The following is an 18741-nucleotide window of genomic DNA, read 5'->3' on the forward strand; positions in this document are numbered from 1 at the left end:
ACAGCACCGTTCATGCATCGTGCACTCCCTTGTCGTTGGAAAGGATCGTGAAAGATCCTTTCCAACGACAAAAATTGGAAGTGTGTACGCAGCTTTAGTAGAGTGCTTGTGATGAAGAGTCCCAGGTTATTATATGTGCCAGGTTGGAGCAGTGAAGGAAGAGAGCAGGAATAACATTTCCAGGTAGAATTCTGTTACAATTTACATATATCAGTACAAGACTAGAAAAAGACAAATCTGAGACTTCAGTTGTCATCTCAAGTAAACTTGTTCTTCACTCATATTGGGCAGCAAAATAGGTTCTCTTTACTTTTTGGGATAACTGCTTGTTCCCCTGCTTCTCTGTGCCGCCACTAGACCGTCTGGGTAATACCTGGTATTTCTGGGTATAGGGAGCACATGACATTCCCTCTGCCTTTCCATATTGCAGTACTTTTTTTGTATTCTATGGCTAATGAGGTAAGGAAACAACCCAGGATCAGTGGGGAAACGCAATGATATATGAGAAATAATTCAATAGTGATGTTTTTTTATTAATCTGAATTCCTGTTAAATCTGTGGGGAACATGAAAATGCACCAAGACAGAAAACTATAAAAAAAAGCCATGAACTAAGAACTATGGTAGTAGTTTTGATTGCTAACATCATCTATTGAGCGAATTCAGCCTTTTGGATTCCACCTACAACTGATGTCACACTTTTGGGTGGACTGTAAAGCTGCTTGTTGCCTGGTACAAGTTTGAGTAGGACAAAAATGTTGGTAATAATATTAATGTCGGTATAATGGTTTATTTACATGCTAGTTGTGACTGGTACATCAGCCACTGATATGCGCCTGTATGTATACACATTTGCGTGCTTTTCCTGGCATTAGTGGCAGTGCTTGCATATGAGCACCGCTAAGTAGAGATGGCTAATGCTTGCTGCTTGGCTTCAAAGTAGATCTGTGTTGTGCCCTATGTAAGGCTGGCTAAAAAGCTACTGTAAACAAAAAGACTCGGATCACTTTGTATTGCTAATGTCCCTTGACAACACATCTCCAGATGTCTGGGGGGGAGATTGTTCATTTACATACCTGGTGACCCCAAGTATACATTTGTGCATTTGTTGACAGGAAAACTAATACAGGTAACGCATTCAATACTTATAACATTTTTAGTTGACATGATTGTATAGTGAGCATCTTTAAATATTTTTTTATTTCAAATCTACAATCTAATAAAAATCACAGCTGCCATTCTGACAAAATGCAGGTTTTGAATTGCATCTTCATCACTTACCAATTCCTGGTTTTATTGGGGGCTGTAGGAAATTTCTTCCCTGTAAACTCAGATTAAATCTTTTTGGATTTTTACAGCAGACAATAAAACCTTATTAGGAAAACCAAATAATATTATTGTTTGAGAATCAATAAGTGTTCTGAACACAGTGCGTGAATATTCTGGATGTACAATTTCTTTGTTCCTTATGTTGTTTTTATGTAAGAATACTAACTGGGTGGTTTAGAAAGCTAATTTTTTGGGCCTGATTTATCAAAGCTCTCCAAAGACTGGAGAAAATAGTCTATCATGGGTGATGCAGCAAACTTGGAATGATTCTGGTCCAGGATTGAATACATTTGCCATATAATATCAAATAATAATTTTGATTTTGAACAGAAAAGGGAAGATAATGCTCAGTTACACAGTTCATTTTTAAAGCCACTGCACACCATGCCAGTATAATAAATGATCACATACCACTCCCTGGCTGAGTCCATAATTGATGTGTGTCACCCCTTAGGAGGGTCTTAATCAAAGAGCTAGTGTCTGTCTGACATGTTATCCAGCCTTAAGAAAATGCCATTTTTTTCTTTATTCACTTAGCTAAATTTGGACAATAAATAATAAATTAGGTTAAATGCATTCTTACATTTTATTGTTCATGTCACAAATTAAAAAAAATGATGTTATTTGACCATAGGTGCCTAACTGTATAGATGTCATGCCCATACCAGGGGTCAACACTGATTTCTCATCCCATAAAACAATGTATTACAATTTCCAGTTTTACAAATGCACAATGCTCTTGTTCTTTCACATAGAAATACTCAACACAAGGGACCTTAGCAAAAAGTAAAATATTGCTGTACATTTGTCTTGAGGTTGAATTAAAACAGCAACTTTTTTATCTGCAGGAAAAAACAAACTGAATCCTCCAAACACAAGTCAAGGACACAGTGAAAGAAGCAGCAGAGAAGGATCAAGTCAGAGAGTGCCTCGCCAACCAAGTGCCAGCCGCATGCAAAAAAGCAGCAGCTCGGGAAAAAGCAGTGGAGGGAGCAGTACATAGCATCATTGTTGTGGTTTGTTACCTTCAAGTATGGCAGACATTGGCCCTCTGTTTACACATGCTATACTGAATGCTGCTGCTCCATCAGTAACCTCATCAGATTGCTAAAGTTAGTGGATACAAGTAATGTATCTTCCATGGATAATTCCCTGAATGTAATAGGCCTGAATGTTTTACAGAGACTGGATAGTTGTTCTGCCTGAAGTTAGATGATACTGTGTCAATTTACATGCAACTGACACTGGTTTTAATGCAAGAACTCTAGGCTAGTTTCCAAAATGCCCTTTAATCAGATTATGTGTTCTTGATAAAATGTTTATTTTTAAACAGCTAGTATGTGTACTTGAATTTCTATTTATATTAGGTCTCTAGAGTGTCAAGTACAGAAGCACCCAGAATGAAAGGAAGTGAAGCACTATAGCTACGCACACATGTCACAAATCGGCTCCCAAGACAAACTGCTCTGCTGGTCTCTGGTGAAAATCTGACGTGTATGTTCATCAATCTGCCTATGGAGGGGAGGCTGCCACTCGCTCGTCCTCCTCTCTTCTCTTTCCATATAACAGAGTGATGCTGTGTATACAGCACTCATTCGTTCATAAGTCGCTGAAAATGGTAACAATCGTTTCCAGCTACAATGTTCATGGAACAGCTCTATACAGGGCTTTACAGTCAGACCCCTATTGAGTTTTTCACTGTGCTATCATTCTAAAACTCAGAATGTTTTACAGGGTGACTGAGCACATGGATTACCTCATGAATGTGCTGCTACTACTTTTTTGGCCAGTCAGGAGAGGGAGAGAGGAAGAGTATTATTAGAACTTTATATAGTCAGCTTTTAGATGATGATTTCCAGGGAAAATGTATTAAACTGTGCACATTAAAAGATGGTTGCAGCTGTAAAGGGAATGTAGGAAATAATTTATGTCATATAAATGACAATTTTTGCCCTCAGTGTCTGTCAGGGTGAAAATATGGGAGTTTATTACTGACTTGTTTTTAAAGTTGTATGCTCAAGGGGTATTTTCCTTATGTATGTGCACATCAAACATAGGGTACATCTTTGATGCATGAGCTAGTCCCAGCAGTGTCTTGCAGAGTATTTGGAGAAGGATAAAGTGCCCCACATTTTATCCTAAATATGTATTTGTATAAGCAGCTTTTCATTTAACTCTATGTAATATGTGGACCAACCAAAGCTATCAAATTACATTTTTTCCAGTCACATACTCCCATATACGACATAGTTTTGGAAGATCTAAATTGCACAGTCAGGTTCTAATGTGTGTGGTAAGAAATAATCCCATTAGAATCTTCACTTTAAAAGCAAAACACCAGTGCCAGTTGCATTAATTTCTTTTCTAACATGTTTTTCACCTATATTTTGAAAGTTTCAGAAATGTCATGTGATGCCTTTGCAGGGGTAGGTATAGATAGGTATAAATAGGTATAAATAGGCTGCTTTGTAGAGTTCTACAGAAAATGGTACAAAAAATGACTGATGTTGAAGCCTGGAAAAAAAAAATGCACTTCTGCACCTTTTAATATGTTACGTATTGGAGGTGCATGCAACAAGTGAGATTCCTTCCTGGGGGTTTTCCCATTATTTACATTTTAAGGCATTGCCTGCGATTCTTGGAATACAGTACCTTGTTGTTTGAGCAGCAAACATGGACAACTCGGAGGCTTTATTTGACATTTGCGTTGTGCTGTGTTTCTTTTGACCTATTATGTCCTAATAAGAACAATTGAAAATGTAGCAACTACAGAAAAAGGTCTTATGATGTTACATTGGACTATTCCAGATATTTTCTTGCTTCTTTGAAGTACACAATATATTGCATTCTGTACCTGCGGATCAGGCACAAGACAATGTGTATACAGGGCAGCTGTAGGTTTACTCCAAATATTTCAGGAGTTCCAGTGTTAGACTAGGTCCTTATAATTCATGATTGTGTTGCAGTGCAAAATCTACAGATCTAGGCTAGAATCTCACTGATGTCTTGGCATTTCCCTTCCTGCTTGGTATGTTGCCTGTTTGCCTTTACAGAGCCACATCAGTAATCTGTCCTCTATAACTTCCAGCTACGAAAGGGATTGTTGTGGTAATCTGGAGCATTTATTCCCAGTTTACAGTAACAGTAAGTAGGTTCAGTGCTCAACCCAGAAATGTTGACCCAACTCATCAGTAACCACCTAAAAGGGTCTGGGGAGAACACTGAGGTTACTGGCAGCTCTTTCTGTAACATTAGGTAGTAGTACTATATGATTTATTTTATCCTTGGAAAAATTCCTCTCACAAAAACCTGTGTGTAGTCACATCACCTGAACTCCCCATATCAACCTCTACCCATTATATCCATAACACAGGTAGCTCAGAACTCAGCATAGTGATCTCCCTAAATGTATGCTGCAGATTTGCAAAGCAAACATTATGTTAAACATTTTTAGAAATTTAGATTTATATATTTTGTTTTAATTGCAGGTACCTAATTTAAAGAAGTGATGATAAAACTTGAACCATGCTGCGAGTAGAATAATTTCTTTCCTGCAGGAATATCAGGAGTATGTGTAGTTTAAAGCTAGATTGTTCAGAAGATACTGCTTCTGTGTTCCTTGCTTTGTATGCAGTGGGAGTGTAATAATCCTGCTGTCTTAGTTTTGTTGTGTTCTAGCCAAAGTTGTGACTTTGTTGTTATTAGCCAAAGCCTTATGATTACACCTCACCACATCCATTGTGCAATGACAAAGCCTTATTGTATAACATGTAAAAATGAAAAAAGATGTATATATGTTCTGGAAATCTATTTATTGATGATCAGATGTTGTCATTGTTAATAAGACTGGATAATGCCAAGTAGTTACCCGTGTCTTTGTCCTGTAAGCTTTATCTTCCATGATTTGTTTTTTTTCTTGTAATATAGGCATAGCCCAAGGTTACATTGTTCTAAAATAATTCTATACCTAAAATGCAAGTTGGATTATGAGCTATTTTATTTCAGCATGTCCTAAAAAAACAGATTTGATGTTGTTATTTTATTTTTTCCTGTTTCGTCTTCTGAACTCTGCTTACTGGGTTTAAGTGTAATGATTCTTTTTTTAGGTGTAATACCTGACTGCAGTGTAAGTAATGATGTTGGTGCTGCTTATACTCAAGAATGGTAACATCTTATTGGTTGTTGTTGTTGGATACTGCACTCTACATTACACCATCGCTTTATAGAGGTAACAATGTAATGATACCAAAACAAAATGTATATTTTTATCATAATTCCCCTGATCATTACTTAAATTTTGAAATGATTAGGGGAGTACATTACATAAAGGAGACATATATTCCAAGATTTTGAATTGCAGTTTACAACTCCTTCTCATCATCACAGAATGTTAACTTTCTGATATATACTTACTTTCATGTAGAAATTAAAAAAAAAAAAAAGTTTTTCTTGTTTATTTAAATTAAAGGTGAACAAAACCTTTTCGAATTTTTGAAACTATCAGTGAGCTTTAGTATAAAAAATGACCAAAGAATCCTTAAAGGTAAGAAAGGACAATTTCAGAGTTCCTGGAGTTTTGGTCTGTCCATTATGCTGACTGTCTCTAACCATAACTATAAAATAAAAAATTCAAATCTAATTTGAGACCTTCTTTTCCTGTTAGCAGATGGTGTTTAGAGAACTGAAATTGCAGAGATATTTCTGCCAGAACCACCTAGATATGTGAGAAACGCAGGTAATTGGCTGCACATCATCTACTTATAATGCAGCTTTTGGTGTACTTATTTAGGTTTTTGACGTTGAACTGTGATCAGGCTGTATATTCCTGACAAACATTAATTCAGAGAAAAACAAAACCCCTTCAAACTGCGAAGCTGCTGATACTGTGGAACAATTCATCCTTAACGTGTCGTGTCTGTGAGACTAGACGTGGCAATACAAACAAATTTGTGTGCCTTCATTCTAGTAGTTGTAACTTTAGAAGTAACTGAGCCCCTTTTCAATTTCGTGCAAATCAAAAATGATCAATTTTGTGAATTCCATCTGTTACATGTTTTAACATCTGGAAAAGAAATTTAAAACAACCTGTATATGAACTGCATATACTCTGAAGGAAATCATAATTCAGATCACTTTAAACAACTTTGTTGAGCAAGAATTGTTTCACAGTCCCTGCACCTTATAATGTTTAATAATGCCCTGTAAATATGAAAATATTATAGGCAATTGTACAGTTACACTTTAAAAGGACCTTAGCGGAATTGCTATTTTCCTGTATAGTGGAAATTTGTCTCTACATCTCTACTTGTGTAATATAAAAAGGATGTTTCATACAAAACTTTATTATGCCAAAACAAAGTTACATACATTTTGTGCTATATACACTGGAATTACACACATACATTTAATCTTTAAAATGTATACATTACACGTTACATTGTTTGCCCATCCATAGGAGATAATATAGAATATTCATTAACAAAACATTTTTCCCGTAACAGATGGCAGCAGCAGGTATCCTGAAATCCTTCCGGGTATCCTGGAAAAGACTAAATTCAACAAGAAACTGTGCTGGTTTGCTGTTGGTATTTAGCTCAATTTTTATATCAAATAAGGCGGTGGCAGGAGAGACGATGATGTGCAAGATAAATCAACCCTTGGCAACCAATCAGAGAGCCTCTCCTTAATAGACATGTAGTTGGCTGTGTATTATGTTTTCTTCCTTTCAGACATCTAGTCATTCAGTGGTTATTTTCATTGCTATACTCATGCCACAAATTATGTATCTGTTATAACCTTGTGTCCACTTGTAATCCATTTGCTTCCAGATCATGCTTTTGATGTTCATTTTCAATTATGTATATAGAGCTGTCCACAGTGGTTTGTTTCTTTCTCAGGAATACTGCAAACTGGTAGAGAATAGCACCTATAACAGAATATTTCATAAGTCAATTTTCCCAGTGTGTGTTTAATAAAACATTACATTCTTATCATTGACCATGGACAAGGGCTTTCTTTTTCTTGCTCTGATTGCACAATATCGGGTCTGCATTTGGCAGGAAATATCCCTGAGTTATAATTGGTTATTGAGGGGCAGGTTACATTCATTCATTATCTTTCTGTTGCACACCATTGAGCACCTGGTAGGGCTATCTAACAAAAGCTTGGCTATGTCTTAAGAAAACTGTGTTACTTTGGGTGTACAGGTTGGGTACAGGTTGTTTAAGTTTGAAGGATATTTAGAATATCATTTTGTAAAATAAAGTGTCCTATGACTTAATGAACCATTTGAATCACAAGTTCCAATATTACCCTTGTGATGTGCCTGGAGAAAATACCTCTGACCTTGTCATTGAAATAGCACCTAGTGAAATGCCAAGAGATCTTTATTACGGTTCATGTTAGCCATTTATATGCTATTTGGTAAAGTTCTAGATATTTTGGTGTGGGTTAAAGTGGAACTTTAACCAAAACAAAGTTTTGCTTTGGAAGAGTTATACAAACTTCTGTCAGGTTTTTATTGTGACCCTGATCCTAATTGGAAAAGGTTCCATTGACGGTAGCACTAGGCACAACACTACTTACCACCTCTTCTGCCTGTAAAGAGTTTGCCCTATTGAGCTTAGTTCTAAAAAGTGATGTAACACAACAAAATCACTACAGGCCATCACAACTAAAAAGATGTTGGTTTTTCCAATATAAACAAGGAATTCAATCCTCCACCTATATATCCAGCCAGGCCCTTTTGTACTCCAAGTACAAGAGCTTACTTGGATGCCCCATAGGAGTAAGTGGAGAGACTCTCAGACCAGACCTAAAATATTTCAACAATTACCTGTGAAGTCTTGTTAGCAATATCTCCCTGGATTAGAGACCGCCGAGTATAATCCTGGGAGGGGGATGATGGGGGTATTCTGATATGTGTAACTGTCAAGAAAGGTATAGGATCCTGGCCAGGTAATGAGGCTGCTCATCATCTACTAAAAATGCAGTTTTAGTGTACTTACATATGTTTCACACCACTTACATAAGTTTTACATATTCAGAATGAGCATTAAATCAGATAAAACAAACATTCTTTAAACTCTGCAGGCACTGTGGAGCAATTCATCCTTAAAATCCACACAGAAATAATTAAGCCATCTAAATCTCTGAGCAGCTCCCCTACTCAGAAGTAACTTTGTAGTTTATAAAGCTTTTAATCTAATTTACAAACACAAAACAGATAATCTGGAAGTAGGGATCAGGGGGACTGAGCTACAGAGAGCGAGGCATCCTAGCCAAGTAATAAAGCATCCAGATTTGGTGTCCGTAGCATTTGTATCTGAATTAAAAGAGATATATACTTACTCAGTACTATAGTAAGGAACACGGCTCCAATGACGATTGCAAAGACCTCTGCATCAGTCAGACTAGACGTGGAAATACAAACAGATTTGTCAGCCTCCATTTTAACAGTTGTAACTTCATGAGTAACTGAGCCCATTCCAGTAAAGGAAGTTATTGGAGTGGAGTGTGTGTGATTTGAAGTTGTGATTGTCGCTGTATCTGCTCCAGTTCCTGTGCTGTTATCGATGGGACTTTGTACAGTGGTCATGTTCACAGTGATCCATCCAGGGGCCAGATGCTCGGTTGAAGAATTGGACTTTTCTGTTGTAGCGGGATAGATCTCTGTTAGTATTTGTGTTGAATTTGGAGTTCTTTCTTCTGAGTCAGTAGGGATATCACTGAAAGTGAATGAAGTTGTGTCTACAGTTAAACTTTCCACTGGAGGATTCTTGCGATTATAAATCCTGCTTTCATAAGCTTTTGTCAGAGAGATGGGGATTGTAGATCCATGGCTTTTATCAGTGTCAGACTCACTAGCAAGTAAGTAGAATATGTCTGCTGCCGCATTACTCAGCCAAAAGCCAATAGCTCCCAGCAAAGCTGCAGGTGAAAATAAAAATCACCTAGTTAATAATCAGACTTACATTTAGGTTTATATTCAAAAGACAAAAAAGGCCGAACATTTAGGAGAAGGCATTTAACAATGGCAAAGGTACCTGAATGAAGTCTGATCATGAATGTAAATAATTATATGATTGTGTGTTGATATGTAATTCTGAACTCCTCTCCTGTACTGAAATTACTTACTGTGATTTCACTGAACACCGCTTATTACAATGTGCATTAGATGCTGCAGCAAATCAGATAATACTTGCCTTATCTGTAGACATCCAGCATCACCTTTCCTGCCCAGTTGTCTCTGACCTGACTTTTCATGCATTGGATTTAGGTTCTTGCAGTCCTGGGACCTCATCATCACTACCTCAGGGGTATTACCACTGCTTCCTGTTTCAAACAGCCATACACCCTGCTGGCCCTCCAGCCAGCCATCATCTGCCTTCATAGCAGAGACTTGGTAATCTATAATCAGGTATGTAATGTTAACTGAAATGTTTTTCCTAAGACTTTTAATGTGGAGGGGAGGCGAAAGGAAGAAATTGGGGAATGCAAAATAAAAGCAGGTTAAACTTCAGATGCCAAAAAATTGGTTCTTTTGTTTTTAATTATGTCTGTGAATGGTGCAGCCATTAATATTCTCATAAACATGCAGGCTGCCTCCTCCTAGTTTGGCATCTTAATCATACTTTCCCTTTCTTATGTTAAAAAAAATACAGATCTCCGCCATTGCTAAGCAGAGATGCTGACTGCATGGCTGATATACAAAATCCATGTCATCACTTTATGGAATGTATTTATGTGACCTGTGTAAGGTTCAGAACGGAAAACAATAGTCCAGTGTTTGGTGGGGTTTAGATTGTCAATACTGCCCTTTAAAAATGAATATATCTCTGGCTTCAATATGTTTTGGGACACAAACCCAGAACAAGCACGCTGCCAGTGAATTCAGAACACTTGATCTGCATACATGTTTCAGGTCAGTAAGCCAGAAAATAGGAAATCCACTGAACAAAAGGTGGATCAGCAATTTTCTGCATATTTTCCTCAGAACAGGTTTACTTTAAAGCTTACAATATATTGCAATCATTTCTAAATCACCGGATATTAAGCCGTATCTAGGTCATGGAAAAACTTTTAAAAGAATCCCTGATATGAAAGCCTGGGGATACATCTACATCTGTGTCCGATCCCATCTAACATACCAATAAATATACCAAATGTCCTAGAGAGGATGTCTTAGTGTTTTTTCATATTGATTTGTCTGCTTCAGTAATAAAAAAACAAACAAATTTCACAGCATTTCTCCAACAGGAAAATATAGTGTGGACTTATCAGGGTACACGACATGATGTAGGCATCCCACTTTTAGCTGCGAAGACCAGGTTTGCTGGATCACCCAGGTTCTCTCATGATAGTCTTATCGTTTCCAGTTTGGAGAACATTAATAAATCACAGAGCAGCCCAAACTGTAAAGCAACCAACTCGGATTTAAAACCACAGCTGCCAAGGATGGGTAAGAACTCAACTGGTGGCCATGTTGTTATAGTATGATGAATGATGCCTACAAGGTGCCTCCTCAATCTGTGTAGGTTAGACAGGTACAGATAATAATCTTATTTTTTAAAGTAACATTTCCTGTTACAAATGCATGAGAAGAGCAGGAATTTGGAATATAGTGTTAGAACACAAGGCTAAATTTTGGCAGGTACATACAATAGAGATGTCCAACAAAAACCTTGCAGCATACTAGTGTGGTGTTTATAACATCACATCTGCCCCAGCATTCCATAGCTATAATAAGATGAGTTTCTTTATAGTTATGGACTATACAGCGTGGGCTTTCTTGACTTTTTTTTCCGTGGAGGAACCCTTTGAGGATTTTGTTTTAGGTCTTTAGGGTATCCCTACAATAAATAAACCACAGCTCACAGTACAATAGTGTGGTGGTAAACTGGAAGAATGTCATCATACAGATGCTGGAGGAATCCTGGATGAGAAACATTGGTATAGTGTGTTCAGGAAACACAAATATTCCTGATAATGGGACAATAGTAGTGGATGGAGATAAATGGGCTGTCACTGTATTTTTAGTTTTTGTTGAGTGTACAGTATAGTCATTTATGCTTAGGTATGAATTCTACTGAACCTGTTAGCACTCCTGTTCTGCAAGCAGTCAGCTATGTAACATGTTTGTGTTTATTAATCAGGTTTCCTCTTTGAAGGTATATAAGATCACATGTCAGTGTGACATACATTACATAGGCAGGGAGTTATTCATTCACAGCCTGAGTTAATGTGTGATATGCAAGAATCCTGATGATGGACTAACCTATGGAAGGCAGAAAACATTCCCTGTAATATCTGTTTTACATGGCACAAATAGGTTTACATATTCTATACTTCATTTATTATAGTTGGACATAGATGACTTTTGTTTGCCAATAATCCAACTACAGCAATGTGAAAGCAATATTTTGGTCCTTCGAGCTTTGCTGTGCACACGGCTCTTATACAAGCTGTTGTCTGTGTGTGTGTATAAAGGGTTGAGGCATCTGCAGGCAATGTCTTTGTGTGGGGAAAGGGTCTGGGACAATACATACTATGGTAAAGCTGCATACGGATTGCAGTCACAGGAGAATGAATGACTGCCATACATGTGATGTTACTCAGTTGTTTGGAGGAGGAGCTGGAGGCACCCTGCTGTGTCCTTCATAGAATATGACAATAGTTGTCCACACTTGGTTGTTTACTAATCCTCCACAGCAGATAACTAAATCATGTAGGGGGGCCAATGTGCACATGCTGGATTTTGATCTCTGGTGACAATCCTCTAGTGTTTTATAGGTTAATGCATTGCAAACAAATTACCCTGTTAGGACCTTACAAACTAGAAAATGGTTGTCAGGGCTGGAAGTTTTACCATAGAAGTTCCAGCAAACAAAGCAACACCCTCCTTAATATTCACTTCAATGATATTTTTATTTTATTTTATTTTTTAGATAGCAAAGTGACATGTTGGTTGCAGGTTATTTTTTATTTGTACACGCAGCTTAGAACATGAACTTCAATTTGATGTTTACCAAAGTTTCCAGTCTACTGGATCAATCAGTTGTGATAAGTCAGGAGAAACTTTTACTTCTGATTTACTTCAGATCTGACCTTTTAATAGAGCGTACATTAATGTTACCATAACACCGGTTATCACAGCGCATAATTCTCAATATCCTCTCTAACAAAGGGGGTTCAAAGATACTCCACCCAAATGTATAGGGTAGAATTCTTTTGTGATCAATTCCAGTGATGGATGAACTAATAAGTGCTGTAAACACCACACTGTTCTGTTCAATGGAAAGAGGGAGGTGGATAAGGAAGCAGCACCCTGCAATCATTTGTTCATCAAACTGTTGTGGTGGATTGATGAACAACATTCGAGGCCTGCTGTAACCATGTAAGATTTTTTGCCCAAGAATAAGGCAAGCATTTGTCTAGGATGACAGTCATATGAGGTGTATGTGACTTACACCCTTCATTGTTGGGGTTTTATATACTTTGAGAACCCTGTACACCAGATTTCCTGACCCCTTTTTTGGATAACAAGGTGTCCCTTTTTTTAAAGTGTCTGTCTCTTCCTGTTTTGGTAACAGGTGGTCGCCACGGCAGAAAACAAATGTATTTTGCAGGGATGCAAAGTTTGGATTAATGTTTCGCTAATATCCTAAATGTGGGGAAAAAACATTTTGATCAGACATCTGATTTAAACATGAAGGAACCCGAGGGCCCTGCAGACCAATCACAGCCCTGATTTCAGGTGTCACCATTCACCTTGAAAAGACATTTATTTATGGGGCAGCATGTACACCACTAAAACCTCTCTATATATTAAACTATAATATGGGAGGGGGCATCATTCCCATAGACTGGGATATACCTTGGTAAACATCTACACCTCAATCTGAGAAGACAGAAATTGCTCATTACTACAGAAAACTGATTCACTATGACAACTAAGTGACAAACAATCTGTGTGTGGCCAGAATAAGGCAAACTACAGACTTCGTTTTTTAGAAAAGCCAAAAAGGTGTTTTGTTATAGATGAGTAGTCAGCTGAGCGTGCAGGTTTATGTATTCAGCAGATGTGTGCACGGTCAGCCCTATAGTGAGGGAACAATTGAGATCGTCTGACAAAATCCATTGGGCACCTGTGGAAAATATTGTGATTTCTTTGGAAGATTTTTCACTGGTTCAGTCTTTTCCTCTCTCCCATGTGTATGGCTTGCCTAAAGATTTTCTAAATTCTCTTTGTATCCATCAGGCAGGGCCTTGCACATTTTAGTTGTATAATGTCTGTCCAGTTCTAAGTCTTTATATTGGATTAAAATCTCCCAACCACTTGTTGGCCCGAACAATCCAGCTCTGTGTTGGGTCTTCATTTATGGCCCCTGATGTCCAGAGGGCCACATAATAATTTTGGTTTGAACATTTGCTATGACTATAAGATAATAAATATCTTCTCCCTTTATTTATTGGCCTTCTTTGATAATACTTTTCAGGAATGTCCTCAATCAGCTACTGATCTTCTGATTGTTAATGTAATCAGATATCAGCAGAACTTTTCCCCTTTCAACATCAAATCATGTAAATTGTCATATTAATTGATACCACTATGACGTGTTAACAGATTTGCAGTAATTACAATTCTGCAGGACACGGCACAGGAACAGTAAAAGCAAATGTCATCCAGAGTAGACGTAGCCGCAAACCTTCAATAATAACCCTGATATAGCATGGGCAATGCCCTGTGATAATGCCCTGTGATAAATGGTGGTGTGTGCTCTGTGCCTCCTGCCTTGGGGGGGCTGAGTAAATTCTAGGGGTATTTGGGGTACTGTGTGCCCAGTATGCCAGCAGTGATGCCCTGTGATCTGAGTGTATTATTACATGCCTGGTATTACCAGTTGCCAAGCTAGAACCCGACCTGGCAATCCAATTGAATGGCCAAACTAGTATGGAGCTGTTAATGAGAGAATGCTTGTTTTACTATCTAGATCCAGCAGTTGATCAGCCCAGCACTTAGTACATGAGAGGTGTCACATTTCCCTGGCTGGGTGAAATCATGAGGAGTGCAGACACAGGCTGCGCTATGTGCAGGGTGTCACAGATGGGGGAGGTTTGGGAACAATGCTGCAGCTCTACATATGGCTTGTCTGCATCTGTCTGTAGTGATCTGTGACCCCGTCATTATGTTCAGCACAAATGGAAGGAGCCTGACACACAGCTTCAGTCAGGGTGTAGTATTCACCTTTGTTTCTTCGTCTGAAGATAACAAATCCCTATTCATCTAATAATTAAAAAAGAAACACCAACCAAGTACCAAAAATATTACAAAGTACAGAACTCACTCTATGATTTGTAATGCAGGACAATAAACCAGACAAACCGTGAGGACAAAGATAAGAGAAACTAATATTAAACTTTTCTCACAGAGCCCCATGGACAGTGCAGCCTCAGACATGTGCCAAGCTGGCCGGCAGAGTAGGCACTACAGTATCAGCATGTGACTGCAAGATCTTTTCATAAAAACTTTACAATATGAATAGATGTGGAGTATGAGGACAGGCTTATCACTACAGACATGTGGAGGAAATATTGTATTTTATATCACTATTGTCTTCTGTGACACTACAGAGTACAATATAGACAATAAGTGGAATCATTATTAGATACATAGTTCACGTACAGTACAAAAAGAACTTTATCTTTAATGATATTAAACTGTATTTGTAAACCACCACCATATCAGCAGAAAATCATACTGAGCAAATCTTTACTATAACAAACTGCCTACATAGAAAACATTTACATGGAGGGGTATTTGTAGCAATCCCTGGACAAATCTAACACATGCACATTATATTAACACGGGAGCTTTTTTTACATTTTGTAAAGTAGGTAAAACATACTGAACAAAACACTTACCTGCCAGCAATAGGACTCCGAGCCCAGGTTTGCTTTTCATTTCCACATTGGATTTCTCATCAGGATATTGCAGTATGTAAGACACACAGCCGGCTGACCTCCTGCACTGCTCCTGCACATCAATCTGGTGGAGGGTATCTTGTACAATGAATGGCACTGGGGCTCTGCTCCACCTCCAACACTGGAGGCTGAACCCTTTCTTTACAATAGGGGAATGTGCTTTCTTTGACTGGGGGAAGGATGTCACAGCTCTTTTATCACCCTCCATCTATGTGTAAATAAACAAGCTGATAGTGCTGGCTGCAGGAACCAGGAGTTTCTCTTATTAGTCCTTCCACTTTTACATATCTATTGCTTGCTCAAACAGAATACCACCATGCGTCCTGTTTTCTTATTTCTTTCAGTTTATGTTAATTATTATACATGTTTTCTTTACATTGCTCAGGACATGCATTGTTTATGGTTGGATCTGGTAATAAGGACTGCATAGTGGAGAGTTATTATTATACAGTATTTATATAGCACTGGTATAGTACGCAGCGCTGTACAAAGTCTATAGTCATGTCACTAGCTGTCCCTCAAAGGAGCTCACAATCCAATGTCCCTACCCTAGTCATATGTCATTAATACAGACTAAGGTTAATTTTGGGGGGATGCCAATTAACCTAAAAGAGTTGGGGTTGATTTACTAAGGTAGTTTAGGCTGTTAACTTGTCAATCAAAAATTGTCCAGCAAAGTTTTTTTTTCGTCCATTGGTAACCTCTTGTAATATAAACAAGGATCAGATAAAATAGTAAAACCAAAATTCTGATCAGTTTTTAAATTATTAGACAAGGCTCAATTTCCAGAAATAGCACATTACCTACAACAGCTATAAAAACAGAAGGGAGGAGACAAGTCACAGAGAGAAGGAGAGCTTATAATGATCTTTACAGGGAACACCACTAACTTCCTCTACTCCAGCACAATTATAACAAGTCTACCATTGCCATGTCTATTTTTTTTGGATATCTGGTGAATGATTACTATGTATGACAACATGACTGAGCCTTTCTAATGGCATCATCTGATGTTCTTTCCAGATGTGTAAGCGGTGCTATGGCTCATTCCATGATCACCTCCACATGACAATCACAGCATCAATGCTTCTACCAAATGACCATACTGGTGGTGAGGTGCGGCCCATTTACTACTTTCTCAGGCCTGGTATATGCTGCCTCTCGGAATATGCTACATGGTGGCCTCACCCAGTGGCAGATCCATAGGGATTGAATAGGGGCAGCAGTGTCAAATATGCAGACATTGGATCTTTAGGAAGAGTGACCAAGCAGCTGACAAGGGAAGCCACAGGGGATCACTCAATCCAGAATCAGGTCTGAACCTGCCCGTATTTACATGTTAATTACCTGTTTTTAAACCTTAACAAAATATTTACTGACCTCCTTCTAGAAATGCTGGTTACCTGGCTGTCCCTAGCTATAACAATTTAAGATACTGACCTAGAACAACTGCAGTTATTTAAAGTGACATCAGAACTCTGGATCTGAACATTTGGATCAGTATCATAACAAGCTAACTATCTTTATCACAAAGGGCCGGTCATACTATAATGTCTGTGGGTAACTAGTTACTAGTTTTCTAATTATGCTTTAAAAACCTCCCAGAATGCTGTTTTTCTGAATTGCAATAGCAGGTTTATCAATTGATATACTGATATTTAAAAAGCTGATAAATGGGTAATCAATTCGTTCTCAGGTCAGTGGAGGTGACTGAGGGTCTGAGCGCAATGCTGGATTATTATTCTGTACGAGGCTGCAGGTTTTGACTTGTATCTTGTACATGAACACAGACAGGATATCTTTGTTTTATAATATCAGTCATAATGGCAATGATTATGAGCATTAAAAAATGCCCAAAGCAGCTCAGCCTAACATATTTTCACCTTGTAATTATAATTGTTTGTGACATAGTAGACCACATGTGGATGATGGGAAAGCATGTTTTCCCTACGCACATTCCGTATATCTATAGAAGTTTGAACATGTCCAATGAATTCAACATACGGAATAAATACAGGAATTGAAAACCTGTAACCACACATGATTGAACTGCATTAGGGTTTACGTTATGTTCCAGCGCACCACACACATTAGTTTGCAGCAATTCACATTCATTGGCAAGCATGCAGGAAATGTACCGTATGTGCAGTGTATTGTGCAACGCACTGGGCTGCCACAATTGCCATTTGCATCTTTTTTATATCATGTGGTAGCCTATTTATTTTTACACCCTGGAGGTAAAACAGAAGTTCCTCAGCCCAGACTACCACCATTGGTTGATGGAAAAGCTCCCAGCTGGATCATTGCATTACAATTGGGGAGGAGAGGAGAAAAAAATATTGGGGGAGGGAAGGAGGAAGAAACGAGGTTTTTAAGGCATAAATTGGTACAGTTAAAAAACAATACTTTAATTTCTTACTAATTAACTATATAGTTTATAATTGCTTACAAACAAGGAAAAGTTCAATGAAAACATTAAGGTAAAAAGCAAGGAAATATAATTTCCTAATGCACATAACCAACATACAGATAGAACTTGTGTTGGCACAACCTATTTCAGTTCCAATTCACATAAAAAGTCTCGTTCCCAACGTGTTTCGCCTATATTGGCTTCATCGGGATATATCGAGGCTTTGAAAATGAACTTACAGTGAAGTGTCCAATATTGTGTGATAAGAAATGATAAATAGATATCCAATCAAAATGGCAAGTGGCCTGTGCTAAGTGCGTTGCTGTTGCATATCAAAGTGGGGAGATCAGCAGTTGGGTCATGTCTTTAGGTTGATCAAAGGCACATAGATGATAGTCACGATAGAATTCAAGGTTATGCCCAGACAACTACTGATATATTATTATGGAGAATAGGTGGGGAAGAAGCTACACATCTCTTTAGGAAGGAGAGGAATCAGAAAGGGATGGAGAAGGACACTGTCTCATGTCTACTGGCAGCTTACCTATAAAACCAGGTGAATCAGATTAGCATACATTTTTTCTTTTCTGATAATTGCCTCAGGGCTGATATCAGACGAGAATCTGGAGTGTGTACAGCGCTGGTCTGACGTCGTGCATGGATCTGTCCTGGCGGATTGACAAGAGTGCAATACAAGTAAAGGGGGAAGAGTGCAGCGTGGTGCTGCTCGGTCATTCTCCCCCCTCCCTTCTCCATAGAGCAGAACGATGTATGTACAGCACTTGTTCATGCATCTTTCAGTCTTTTGTCGTTAGAAAAAGATTATGAAAGTTTCTTTTCAACAACAATTATTAAACCTGTGTAGGTAGCCCAAGGGAGAGTGAAGGGATTTGCAAAATCTGATTTTTACTGCAATAGGACTGAATTTTTCTGAAGTGGTGTATTTAGGGTAATTTAGTATGTCACACTAAAATATTGAGGCACATGAGGTACCATTATTGGCACTAGAACAGGCCCAGG

The 18741-nt window shown here is 38.2% G+C and overlaps 2 protein-coding genes across 3 annotated transcripts in view; one reads left to right on the plus strand and one right to left on the minus strand.

Moving 5' to 3' along the window:
* Positions 1–7325, plus strand: part of MZT2B (mitotic spindle organizing protein 2B) — a 15872-nt gene extending 8547 nt beyond the window's left edge. Inside the window, exons 3-4 of one of the 2 annotated variants that reach the window (XR_011921449.1) lie at positions 2177–6063; positions 6830–7325. Coding sequence is in view for 1 of the 2 variants with exons in the window: in XM_072415994.1 (XP_072272095.1) it covers positions 2177–2331 (155 nt within the window). In the remaining variant the exon portion in view is untranslated. Of the gene's footprint in view, positions 1–2176 lie in introns of both variants that reach the window. The other variant, XM_072415994.1, reaches the window with a different exon arrangement.
* On the minus strand, positions 7118–15519 carry LOC140332748 (uncharacterized). Its single transcript, XM_072413945.1, has 3 exons — positions 15252–15519; positions 8679–9257; positions 7118–7254 (listed from the first exon to the last, which is right to left on the minus strand). The coding sequence occupies exons 1-3, from the start codon at positions 15517–15519 to the stop codon at positions 7118–7120; spliced, it is 984 nt and encodes a 327-aa protein (XP_072270046.1).
* Between the last annotated feature and the right edge of the window lie 3222 nt (positions 15520–18741).

Source organism: Pyxicephalus adspersus, chromosome 6 (genome assembly GCF_032062135.1).
Source record: "Pyxicephalus adspersus chromosome 6, UCB_Pads_2.0, whole genome shotgun sequence".
In the NCBI taxonomy this organism is placed as follows: Eukaryota; Metazoa; Chordata; class Amphibia; order Anura; family Pyxicephalidae; genus Pyxicephalus; species Pyxicephalus adspersus.